The sequence below is a fragment of the Eretmochelys imbricata genome, chromosome 27 (assembly GCF_965152235.1).
Source record: "Eretmochelys imbricata isolate rEreImb1 chromosome 27, rEreImb1.hap1, whole genome shotgun sequence".
NCBI classification, from domain to species: domain Eukaryota; kingdom Metazoa; phylum Chordata; order Testudines; family Cheloniidae; genus Eretmochelys; species Eretmochelys imbricata.
Genome location: NC_135598.1, coordinates 7,354,558 through 7,367,865, shown reverse-complemented (window position 1 = coordinate 7,367,865; position 13,308 = coordinate 7,354,558). Strand labels below are relative to the sequence as shown.

The following is a 13,308-nucleotide window of genomic DNA, read 5'->3' as shown; positions in this document are numbered from 1 at the left end:
TTACTTTACACCAACCAAAGAAAAACATTGTTAGTCATTCTGGGGAGGAGGGAGACACATTACTGGGACAGCACAACCCAGCCCAGTAATTATCCTTTCACTTGGAGAGTGCTTTACATATTAATTACCCCTCAAAGCACCCCATAAGCTTTGTCAGCAGATTGTCCCCAGTTTACGGAAGGGGAAAATGAAGCACAAGACGTTGTGCCAAGCTCACCACTGGAGTGAGCAAGAGCAACTCTGTCCACTTCGACGGAGCTGCAGCTGCTCATGCCAGTGGCCCCTTTAGCTTCTTCTGACTTGCCCAAGGCCACATAATGGCAGGGGTGGCTCTAGAACTCCGGGGTTCCTGCAGCCAATGCATAAGACCAGGCTGCCTCTTGGACTTTGCTGGGTACTGGGTTTGTCTCCTCAGGATGAAGGGAACAAGGCAGGGAGAGGTCCCAACAGTCACAAGCTCGCAAGGCCCCCGTGGAAGATGCTCTTTGGGACTGACACTGTGAAGGCTAGTCTATGAGGAGTAAGGGGATGGGGTATTCAGGGGAGGTGGGTTGTCATTTACAGGGACACTGTTAGCTTTTGAACAAAATTGAATCTATTTGAACACGATTGTGATCTGGTGGTGAACAGCCTCCAGATTCAACATGTGACTTTGTATAAAATGCTCCCGTTCACTGCTCCATCATAGAGAAAGAAAAACCCCAAATGCCTCCCACCACTTTGGTAAGACCCACTCCAAACCAGGGGAGAGCAGGTAAGGTAACTGCATTCCCCAGACCTACGCTGATCTCAATGGTGATGCTGGCGCACAAACAAGGAAGGAACCAAAAAGAGCCATGCTGAGCCTGTTTCATTAGAGAGATGGGGAAACAATGCTGCCTGTATGTAGGAAAGGACCAAATTATCTGGAAAAGGCATTTGAGGGTTAAACGTCTGTAAATGTTTTGCAGCCAGTAGAGAAGGAAAACATTCAAGGAAAGCTACAAAATGTCAGTCTGGTTCAACTAGCCGGGCTTGTCTCTGGAAGAGAAGGTCATGGGTTTGCTCCGACATAAGACTTGAGCTCCCTGCAGTGATAGCTAGGGTAGACGCACAGTTAAAAGTGTAGTCTTTGGGATGAGAAGTTAAACTGTGGGGTCTTCTCCTCAGCTCTGATGTTTACACAAATGAACATTAAATATCCTCTGGCTAATGGTGAGGCTCTGCACTGCCATGCAGGCAAAAGTGGTGTCTCACTCCACTGACTGAGCAGAGATTAGCAGTCGTGCAGTGACAGTGTGCTCAGCCCCTGAGGGAGAGACTCAAAAGCAAACCCTCCTGCCACTCCAGGAATAGCATTGACAGGTTCTGCAGGGATCTCGTCTCCCTGGGCCTTCAGGGAGATTTAATGAGGGAATCCTCCTGGCTGCATCTGAAAGTAGCGAGATCTCACTATCACATTGTTCTAGTGCCCAGTATGGTGCACGAGCTATTGCTGAAAGCACACTGGCTGGCATTTGCCCAGAAAGTCACTGCACTACTAGTAGCCAAAATTTTGCCTTGAAGAAGAACGCTTTAGAATGGACCGATTCATAGATTCCTAGGCCAGAAGGGACCATTGTGACCATCTCAGTGTCGTACCTCCTGTAGAACACAGGCCATAGCAATTCTATGAATGAATCCTTGCTTCCAGTCCAATAGCTGAGGGTGAACTAGAGTGTGTCTTTTAGAGAAGTCATTCAGTTGTGATTTGAAGCTGCCCAGTGATGTAAGGTGCTGAGAATATTCCAACAAACTCAACTACAACCAGCTTCTCAAAAGTTCACATGAACATGCTCCACAGGGATTACTAAATAAGGGAGGATGTTGGTTTTGGGGTCTTTTACAGCAGCCCTAGTCAATGTTCCTTTGCAATTTGTTCTTACGGGGATACTCATGTAGTTTTGCATGGTCAATTCCTACACCACTGTGCCCATACTTGCAGAGAACAGCCCCTCTCACTTCTCTCTCTCTCTCGCCTCACCTGCTGCTGCGTTTGGCCCTTGCTCTTGCATAGTAAGCTTCATAAGATTTCGGTTTCAGCTCCAGTGCTTTAGTGGCAAATTCCTCCGCCATTCCAAAATCCTGTCATTACAATAGGTGTGTAGATAAGTAATTGAATATATATATATATAAATAAAAAATATATACAACTTGGGAACAAAACAAAATTATATGGACAAAGTTTTTGCATGTAGAGTTGGAAAACCTGATGGTACTTTTAACATGGATCAGACATCATTGATAGCAAGAGAGCTACAACGGTGTCCAGAAGAGGCAAACCCATTTCATAATGTTAGACACTGTACGGCACCCACACTAACCCATGGTGAAAATTTCTCTCAGATTTGCTCCTTTCTCTACCTCTTGGATCCCAATAAGGGCATGCAGTCCCTGTGCAGTAACCTACATCCTCCAGTGAACATCTGCTCTCACAGAGACTAGAAGGTCATCTCAGGAAGGATTTTCCACTGTTGAAACCATTAGGAAACCCTTCCCCCCACCCCTCCACTCCCCCCGGTGACTGTGTCTGGCACAACACACTAACACTAGGGATTGTGAATAACACTCCTCCGGGAGGAAAGGGATATCGGTGACTATATAGCTATGTGCACCAATGAACAGGTACAACTGTAGGACCCGTTCGCAGTGCACTCTCTCTCACTTCCCTCTGTTCCTCCCCTTTAGGGACTACTTAGAAAACACTGACTTGGGGGTGAAGGGGAAGGTGGTGGAACAGAATGCAGATTGGTTAAAATGCTCGTGTGTGGCATTGCCATGAATGGTACATTATTGGCTAAGGTATAACTCTTCCTGATTGCCCGTCCCTTGACCTTGTCTTCCCTAGTGCCCATGTGCCTCGCCACAGAGCTCATGTGAGCACTCAATAGGGTGCCCACTTGCCAGTTGGGTGGCTTTGGTACACAGCACCCGCTTGCCCATCATGTCTAGCAATGGCTTTGGGCTGTAACAGTCAGCAGTTCTAGGATACGGTGTTTAATACAATTCCTTTTTGCTTAAAAAATAAGCAAGGCAAACTCCACTGGGCTACAAATGGAGTTTATCAGGGCACACTGGCTGCAGTCACTCACGAGTGTAACTTGGAAAAGCTTTTGGCATCTTATATACTGAAAAGGACTTCTGTGAACCACAGCTGTGTGCTACTTTACCAGTTAATACAACGTTCCCAGGCAAGTATGCACTGTCAATATGACTTTGATTTTGACTGTATTTGGCTCATGCAATACTAATCATAATGCACCAACCAGGTCATTTGTATCTTAAGAAAACCATGTCTTCAGAACAGAAACCCACGGAGGAAAGCTCGCTTAGTTTCAGTTCTATTTCCAGACACTTGCCTTTTATTCAAATATCTTTTCTGCTTCGTTTAAAATTGATTAACTGTTTCTTGAACATTTCAAGGCTTCTTATGAAATAAATTTCTGCACCCAAATACACAAAAAATGATAAGAGTGGGTCTACAGGGACTGATTTTAGTTTGCATCTGCAATTCCAGTCACTCAGCTATCGAAATCACTTATCAGAGGATGCAATCTGTGGTTTAGATGTCCATGTGAGCTAAATTATGGGTGCAATGATATGCCCCTGCAATTTTGCACCAAAAAAAAAAAAAAGAAAAGGAAAAAAGAGGAAGTTTTAAGGCTTGGCTGAAAATTTGGCCCTGAAAGTGCAGGCTTAGCAGAAAGTTGGCTTGTTTAAAGGTGAGTTTAACATCTCTGTAGTGTTCTCTGATTGTTGTGTTGTTTGCTAGCCAGCATTAAGATCACTACACATGTCACTTTCATCTATCTCCTTCAACAGCTTAAAGAAATGAAGGCATCACAAAGTCCCCTCCCTTGCAATATAATCCTGGCCAGCACCTGGGTCTGATGAAGACTTTCACTTCTCAAATCTATGGAGACTGGTCAGGTTGTGGAGATGTGATGCTCTCAGAATCCAGAGAAGGGAAGAGGTGGCATGTGTCTCTTTTGGAGGAACAGAGAGACTCCAGAAGATTATCCCTATGTGCAGCTAAATTAGAGCAGGGGGAAGAACAGGGACATGGTGTTCTGGGAGGAGGGAGGGAGAGTGTTTCTGGATGAGTCATTGCCCTGGGGAAGTGAGAGCTCTCTAAGCTCCCTGATTTCAAATTCATTGGTATTCAAATGATCACATCTACTGACTCCACCCCTCACCACTGCCCTCGATATCAGAGAAATACTAACCTCTCCACCCTCAAATTCATATTGTCATCAGAAATGAGTAATAAAAAATTCAGAAAGCTCTAAACATGGAAATGAATTTTTAATCGTTTGAAATGAGTATTAAATCACTACTTTACTTCTTCCGAATTGTAAATACCAGTGCTCTGTGAAGGACAACCAGGTTACAAAGAGGAGAGATTTCAGAGGCCATAGCAGAACTGTGGGAGAGACACACTCTGTTATGCGCAGGCAGGAAGCTGGCAGCTTGCTCTAAAGGGACTTGAAGAGTGTGTGGAACTTACGTTCATTTTCCTTCGACATCGGGAGAGGTTGAGGAGGAGTGACACCTTCAGCTCACGGAAGGTTTTCAGGTCTTCTCCAAATCCTTCTCTGGGGAATTTCTTCAATGCATACTGGTAGCGCTGTGCAGCTTCCTTCACTTTACCTTTCTAATAGAAGGGTAAGATGTCAAAATACATCACTTGGTTGACTGAAGAGTGGCAGCAGCTTGTTAATTGCTGAAAAGTAGCCCATTAATTAGCTGCAGTGACCGTATGGGCTAGGTAACACCGCTTAGGTGCTGTTCTCCTTTTCAGAAAGAACAGCCAGAACATTTGATCAAGGGAACGGTTTCTAAACTGGAGATGCATTCTGCAAGAACTGCTCCCCCAGTTCACGCAGAGATCTCAAGCTACAGTAGAAAACAGAGCAGGAACTTCATAGCAACAAGAATCTATTTTATAGCTAGATTTGTTTGAGTTTGGCTGCCACTGCCCTGTCTACAGCAACAGTCTTGGTTCCTCCAGTCCTGCAGCACAATACAGAAACATTAATGACACTGCTTTACAAAAGCATTATGGACAGTTTCTTTAAAGATTCTCCTTCTTCACTGCTAGAAATTGGCTTTAGAGCAAACTTCTCATTGCCCTCCTTGGTCCTATCTTTTAGCTGGATGGCAATTGTATCTATTTCTGGATTTATTGGTATAAGCAAACAAATTCCCTCTTTTAAGAACTCCCTGGAACTGCTGGAATTGAGGCATATTTTGTAGGTAAAGTGCTGTGCTCCTTGTGGGAGATGCAGGGCCAGATTAACCCATCACTGGCCTCTAGGCAAACATACACCTCTGGGCTCTTACCTTCTAACACCAATAACAACAAACTGACTACATGACATTAATACCACAGTACGTTGACATAATTCCACTCAAATGGCAGGGGATGCAGAAATAAGTTAAGGTCCCCATAGTAATATTAGCTCACCCATACTGCACATAGGGCCAAGTCCTTAGCCCAACGCTCAGTCAGGCACATCTGGCGTACAGGGTTACGGCGTCTGCACCACTCAGGTTTGGGCTGGCCATCCCTCCGTCATGATGAAAGGACAGCTTGGCCAAACCCACGTGGCGCTGTGAACCCACATGTAGAGGAGGTCCATTCTGGTTCCCCCCCCCAAATTGGGCCCTAGGCACATGCCTAGTTTGCTTATGCATTAATCCATCCCTGGGGAAGTGATAAGTGCTTTAGAAATATCACAGAGAGATCAGATAGAATTCCTTCACCCACTACTGAAATGCAGCTACGTCTGGCATGTAACATGGCAGCACTATTACATAACTGTTGGGCAAGGGCACCTGAAGGTGGACACTTTCTAGATGTCATATACTGGTTACTGTAATTTCCAACACTGATGTAACGAACAATTAATCTAATAACAAGCACCCTGATGAAGCGAAAGATTTTTTAGAGTAAATTCCGTACGCTGAAGGGCTACAAGGTTGAAAGTTGTAGAAAATCAGACTGAACGTTGCCCTTTCTTCTCACATGGATGGAAAAGGGCACGGCATGTAAAAACAGTATCATTCTTCAAAAGGATCCGGTAAAATCTGTTCTATACTGGGTATGTTTCCCTCCCCATGTGATGTGCTGCCCTGCAAGCTATGCCAGGCACTCAGGCTGGAGTGAACAATTATGCGTAGTGACCTCTCCCTGGGCAAATGGCAGTATTGAAAGCTGCTCTATGGCTTGACTGTGCAGGGGACATCCATGTGAGGAGAACCTGGAGACGCTTACTATGTGACCTCATGGAAATGAGGCACAGTCAAAGAGGGTGCCCTTTGAGCGTGTTGGCTCACAGGTGATTCAGGCGCATTTCCTCTTGTTCCAGACAAGACTGTGACATCTGGGCCTTTGCCGTGCATTGGAGGTGGGGCGGAGCTGCTCTCCCTCAGGAGCAGCACTGGAGATGCTGTGTCTCTGGCAGGTCCAATGTCTTCTGGGCTGCTCCGTGTGCAACTGGGGAGCAATTTGTTTCACCCATTAGAAGGGAGCAGCTTGCTCCTATCAGCCAGTGTATGAGGGGGACAAAGCCATGATCCCACCTCTTTCCCAACTGCTTTTAGGCATCCTGACTTTCTTGAGGAGGAACAAGTAGTCTTCGCATTCCCTACAGACTGAGCAGCCCAAGGATTGCTACGGTGGGAGGCCCATGAACAGACATGTATGGGAAGAGGGATGCATGCCCCTTTCTTTCACCCTGAGCTAGTCCCTCTGGGCAAGCAGGGACTGTGTGTGGCATAGAAGCAGACATTCAATCCCTATGAATGAGTGTTCTGTGTTGCTCAGCAGAAGCCTAAAGATTAATGTGATCCACTGGCAGACCTCCTCAGCTTGAAGGATGGTGGCTATTGCCTTTGTTCCGGATGGAGGATTTGAGTCTGGTGGAATCCTTAGGGCTTAGACATGGGAGTGAAGGGGAGGCCTCTCTGAGGGGGAGGATAAACCTGGTCGTATTATTGTATCTTAGATATTTTTTTTTTAAATGCTCAAATTTGACACATGGGCAGCAATGGGGGAATAAAAAGAGGGAGGGGAAAAACGGGAATTAGGACACATGCAATTCATGATTATCCAGACATTAATTTTGCAGCTGCAAATATTAAGCTTTAAAATCCTTGAGACTCAAGTTCCTCAGTTGTGTCATATATCCCTGGCAGATGAGTTCAGTTATGGTGCCAGCTTTGCATATTTTCTACTTCACTCTCAGACTCACTCTGAATCATCGTTGGACTTACAGCTTCTTGTGTGTGTGTGCGAATCTCCAGGCATGGAAGACCAGCTACAAATAAATGCAGAGCAAAGGGCCTCTATTACTATCATTGTGAAATGTCACCCTAATGGTAATGAAAGGCTAAAAAAACCATGTCCTGAGAATTTGCTTTCATTACATGGACATTTTTTCCTGTGACACTCGTATTGTGTTTTCTCCTTGTTGTATAGGAATGACTCTGCTACATAACAATGACACTGCCAAGCTACATCGTCAGTGCTATAAAATCCCTGTAAAACGCTTTGGTTCTGGAGTTTTCAAGGAGGAAAACCAGTGAAGTCTCACCTCGCATCCTAACCATGCAGACATATTTTGCTCTGTTTCAGCCCTTTTTAAATTTAGCAATCAGAAGGTAAAACTCCTCTGCACTGCAAGAAACGCAGTAAGTGTTGTTTTACTTATAGAAATGTGGCTCTCTCTTGGCTTGGATTAAGGGGGCAAGTGTCACCGAGCAAACGGACACCTGGAGAACAAGACATCATACCAAGTAACTCCGTAGCCCTCTCACTGTCATCCCTTGGAAAAATCTATGCTCTCCCTCTCACCTTATAGAACATGTCCCCCTCCTCCATCAGCTTGCTCAAGAGGATGATCATGATGTCTGGTTTGGAGGTGGCCATCGCCCAGGTTGCTGGACCTGTAGTGTACAGGATGCATGATGGGTAAAAAACTCATACAATGCAAGGGTGGTAGGAAGCTAGGTGGAAAAAATATCCTGGGGTGGGAATTTCTGCTGGAGAGAACAACTTGGCATGGTCAAGGAGCAGACTGCTTCAAATTAAAGAGCTGGCCGTTCATCTTGCATTTCTTAAATGAACACCATCTTCGACACAATGTCTTTCCTTTGTATTCGTTTAAAAAAAGAACCAGGTCTTTCAATGATCACAAGAGGGCAGCACATGTTGTAGAACAAGCTTTGGGGGAAATGGTTTGGTTTAAAAAAAATGTTTAAAGAGGAAATCAAAGTGATTACATAAAAAAGCATGTTACGTAAATATATATGAATTTAACAGAGCTAATCAATAATTCAGCCACCTAGATATTAGGCCTAGGTTTTGATTTGAAACTTCATATGATGTGAAATACTAAAATGGAAAATTCAGTAAGCTGGAGAATATAACAACAAAATCTTTTAGGCAGAGCCCGCGCTGCAGCAGGTTATTCTAAGGTCTTGTTCCCACAATTGACTCCCCACAGGCAGAGATCTGCACCAATGCAGGGTCTCACTGACTTCAGTGAGTGCAGGCATTCACCCATACGGAGTCAACTGAGGTCTAATACAGTGAGGGAGCAGCACTAAAAATTTTAGCAGAGTTCATTAGTCTGGGTGAAGAATGAGTCAACCATATTTTAAAAGTGGATCCAATGTGTTTTTCAGGGTTAGTTTTTGAGTTCAAGTTATTCTCTGCAACAGTCATAAACAAAATATTTTAAGGTGAGGTAAATTAAAAGATTAGGGGTAGAGGGGAATGCATGCAGGCTAAATCAAACAGAAGAAGGCAAAGCTGACAAAGTCATCAGATCAAGCCTGATGCTGACAGCGATGAAATATACCTCGAGGGCGACTCGGTAACGTCTGACAACCTTCAAAGAAAGGAGAAAACAAACGTTGTAGGAGGGGGGGGAAATGGATGAAGGTGAAAAAAAACAAAAACAAAGAAAGGAAAAAGCAGCAGTGAGAGGCAGGCAGCAAAGAAGCCAATGCACCAGCAAAATCCCCTCCAAGGGCAAGGTAACGGGAGTGGCTGTGTGGAGCAGCGCAGTTAACGCTAGGATCTGAAAGCATATACAGAGCATGTGAAAGCAGCAGCTCACAGCAATGCATGAACAGAGTACTGTTGATAGACCGGGACTAGTAAAGGTAGAAAAGCATTACCATAGGAAAGGCCTCGCCAAAGAAACCGCTGCTTATTGGTTACGTTTGCTAAGTAGTACGGCAGCAAAAATCACAGTTTAACAAACAGAACATGACAGTAAGAACTCTCGTGCTGCACTCTGGGTAGGAAACAGCAGCTCCGCTTTAACATTCACACAAATGTTACATTTACACTGCAGAAAGCAGACCCTCTCCCCAGACGTCTTGCTTTAGTAAACAGCTGAAAGAGGGGTTCCCCCTTAGCCCTACCTATCTTTGCTCCTTTTTTCAGAAGAGTGACCACGACGGAAGTGTTGCGGCACCCCACGGCCCTGTCGAGTGGGCGCATCCCGCTGTAGTCAACATGCTCAATCATGGCACCATGGTCCACCAGAAACTGAACCTGGAATGATGAATGCCAAAGTCACCACTGCCCTATGCAAGACCAACCGGGCATAATTCCATGCCACGTGTATGGAGCTCCTGGGACTTATCCAGGGCCCATCACTACAATATCTGAGATAAAGTTACTCTTGCGTTGCTCTAGTCTGCAGGTCTGGGTGCTACGTGAATGCAGGCAACGTGCTCATGATTAACAATAACATGGGTGAGACATTTGAGCACTAATATTTTATGGTATTTCAGCTGATTGCTTCCTTGTTCTGCAATTATTAACATGGCACTTACCACCTCTGCATCACCATAGAAAGCTGCCAGGTCCAGGGGAGTGCGTCCATTCTTGTCAGCGTGGTCTGTGGCAGCTCCATTCTCCACCAGGGAACGCACCACAGAAAGATGGCCCTTCAGACAGGCCCAGCTAAGGGCAGTCAGTCCTTCTTTGTCCATTAGCGAAATGGACCCACCTGAAAGAGCAAGTGCAAGTCCACGTAGGAGCTCTCTCTTGTACAGGGCTTGGTACTATTCAACAACAACAGTAATCACACTTAGCACTGCTACACAGTAGCACTTTCTATTTGCAGAGCGATGTACAAGTGTTAACTACTTTGTCAGGGTTCCCAGTCTGACTATCCCTGTTTTTCTGATGGAGCCGTTAATTGACTTGCTCAAGGCCACATAAACAGTCAGTTACAGAGTCAGGATAAGGACTCAGGAGAGTTCTTCCTTTAATCACTGGACTATGATGATCAGTCCATCAACCTGCCTTTCTGTTGCTTTATGTTCCTGTAAGTATAATTAAAGGGAAACCTAATGGCATTATTAAAGAAATGAACAACATCAAACTTCTTGAGATCCCAAGTCATTATGGACCAAATCCTGAGCAGCTGGGCTGGGCACTGGGCAGGTGTGTGCATGGAAGAGATGGGAGTGATTCAGCAACCCGAGGATGCAGAGCAGCTGGAAGCTGCTTCAGCACCACAGTTCCCGTAGCCACTGCAGCTCTCATGCCATCTCTGTAGCAGTTCTGCTACCAGGGCCCCGGCTATGTCTCGAAGAGAATGTGGCGCTAACCTCAAAAACCTGCGTATAAACAGCTTCTAAAACAACATACAGGACAATCAGATCCTGTTCTACTGACTTGGCAAGGCCTGAGCTCAGGGGTTTTGCATTTCCACAGCTGCAGGAGATAACAATACTAATAAGTGACGCAGAATTCAGGGAATGCAGCTACCTGCTCTCTCACCAGGTGCTGCAGGGAGGTAATGAACCCTGAAATCATCACCTAAAGGTGAGCGAAAAGCCAGACTCTAATATGAGACGAACACTACCCGAGCATCAGCAGCGCTGCACACGCAGTGTTGGACAGTCCCTGCCTCAAAGAAGTTCAAAATCTAAATCAGTCAGAGGATTAATGGTACCTTGAGGTTGGATAAACACTTGGGAAACCGCTTTGTTTTTAAAGCGGAAGACACAGCTCCTGCTCCACTGTAATATTACAGTGATTTGGGGCTAGACTCACCAAGCATTTACAGCAGCTTGAACCCTAGTGGAAGGCCATGGCAACTGAAATCTACCAGAGAGGAGACTGCGACTAACTGGAGTTGGTTCACACCAAAATGCACTTTGTCCCCACTTAGATCTGTAGGCTTTTCTGCCAAACTCCTTATGAATAGCTAGTTGGATTTGAGATCCCTCCCCACAGACATCAAGAAGCCCACTCTTCTCTGTTAGGAACCCTGCCGATATGGACAGAGTCTGGAAAGAGATGCAAAGGCATCCTGGAGTAATCAGTCATAGTGGCTCTGTCTACACAGGACAAAAAGGTGCTTTTTCAGATGAGTTAGCTTAATTTTATCAACCCCACCTCTCACCCTCCACAACACTCCTGTAATCACAGTTTAAACATCTTTGAGATCAGTTGAGCTGGTGGTGTTGTAGTTATCAAGTTACATTAACTCAACTGAGCTAACTTGATGGGATCCCTTGTGGGATCAGACACTGTCGACTGAGAGCCAACAGGAGAGGGACCCAAAGTTTTCTTGGACAGTCGGGAGCTACTGAAGGATCATCCAACTTCTGTCTCTCATGATCTAGGTCAGAATCTTTGGCATGAGGGAGGGACATGAGAGAACATAAATAACTAGAGTATGTGAACACTGCTCTTCACGGAAAGGGAAGGGTTCTGTTGCTAGAACAATGGCAATGTTTTCATTCCAAAGTGTGATGAAGGGACCTAAATCAGCTGCATCCCTCTGAAGAAAGTGCTTTTCCACCACCCACAATCATGACTCTATTACCAACAGGTTGAAACACTGTGGTATTGAGGTCTTCTTCTCCACTAGGTAAAATGACAATCTCCTGCAAATTCTATCACATCCACTGTGGGCTCTTGACTGGTTCCAAATGCAAAGGGATGACTTACAGCCATCCTCTCAGCAAAAGCAGGGGAGCCAGAAGAATGTATTTTCCAATCCTCTTCATCCATCTAGGTCAATGTGTTCACTGGATAGACCACAAACCCATTTAGATTATCCAGACAACATACCTCGGATATCCGCAGCCTTATTCCTTGCATGTTGGCTTCAAATTTCCCTTTGGAGAGGAGCAAGAGCCTAACATGCTGACACAGGCAAGTTCACTTGGGATACAACCAAGAAAGTCTCCACTGAGAGCTCTAAACACATTCATGGCGCCATGCTTGGGCACAACCTCCAAATTGGAGTGTAGAATGCCAAAAGGATGTGTGGCAACCTCACGGGACAACAGAACCAGATGTCTCATTCAGAAACAGATGGTACATTGGTTCACCAAGAGGCATATACCAAACATAGCTTGGATATACACATGTAAACCCAGTTTTAAGTACCACCAATAGCAGTTCCTCTTAATCTGACAATCTTCTCGTACACTGCCCCTCACTCTGTCCTGAACAGCTTTTAAAGCTGCATGAAAGGGTCAGATAGCCTGTAGTCAGCCAAATCAGAGAGCGGCATGCTCATGAAAGTGGTTACAGAGGCATTCTCTTTTCCTAGCTGCACTCTGGGGATCAAGCAGCCAAAGGTTTCTGCTCTATTTTCTTCCAGAATCTTCCTGCATAGGTAAGTACAACTCCCATGAGAATTGGGAAAGGCTAGAAGCCACAACAACCACCAACCTTTTTAATCCTTTCCAGAGATCAGGACATGCCCTATTCTAGGGTGACACATGAAGACCCCAGGGTATTGATGCACCAGTGCAGCTTTAAGTGCACAACTCAGACTGCTTCAAGGATGTCAAAATGCTGCTCCTAGGCCTATCATGCCTGACCGCTACACAAGTGCTAAATCCATGAGGCAGTCATTGCTCTCAGTAGGATCTACATTGGACTCTGCTCACCGTGAGGAGTGACTTTCCTTAAGGTCCTTCAGACTCACTTAGCACTGGGGGAAGCCAAACATGACACAAGCCACTAGCCCTCAACTCTGTCAGGTTAGGGTGACACCCTGGAACTGCTCCCCTATGTAGGTGAGTTGTGATTACTGCTGTGGCAGGAAAGGCCCTTTGTGTGAGTGCATCCAGAGCATGTAAAACTACAGGGCTGCTTCTCCTTGTCCAAAAACGAATCAGGCTAAAAACAAGATTCAAAGTGTGACCCAGTCAACAATCAAACAGTAAAAGATTTACCTGACAAAGAGACACAGACAAGAGAAAAAGGGATTGCATCAAACGCACGAGTGATGCACT

The 13,308-nt window shown here is 45.4% G+C and overlaps 1 protein-coding gene across 1 annotated transcript in view; it reads right to left on the bottom strand.

Moving 5' to 3' along the window:
- TANC2 (tetratricopeptide repeat, ankyrin repeat and coiled-coil containing 2) overlaps positions 1 to 13,308 on the bottom strand; it is a 713,500-nt gene that overhangs the window by 7,752 nt on the left and 692,440 nt on the right. The window contains exons 24-28 of the mRNA XM_077806150.1: positions 9,874 to 10,049; positions 9,457 to 9,589; positions 7,877 to 7,968; positions 4,526 to 4,672; positions 2,003 to 2,103 (exon numbers count right to left, since the gene is read on the bottom strand). Of these exons, the coding sequence (XP_077662276.1) occupies positions 2,003 to 2,103; positions 4,526 to 4,672; positions 7,877 to 7,968; positions 9,457 to 9,589; positions 9,874 to 10,049 (649 nt within the window). The remainder of the gene's footprint in view (positions 1 to 2,002; positions 2,104 to 4,525; positions 4,673 to 7,876; positions 7,969 to 9,456; positions 9,590 to 9,873; positions 10,050 to 13,308) is intronic.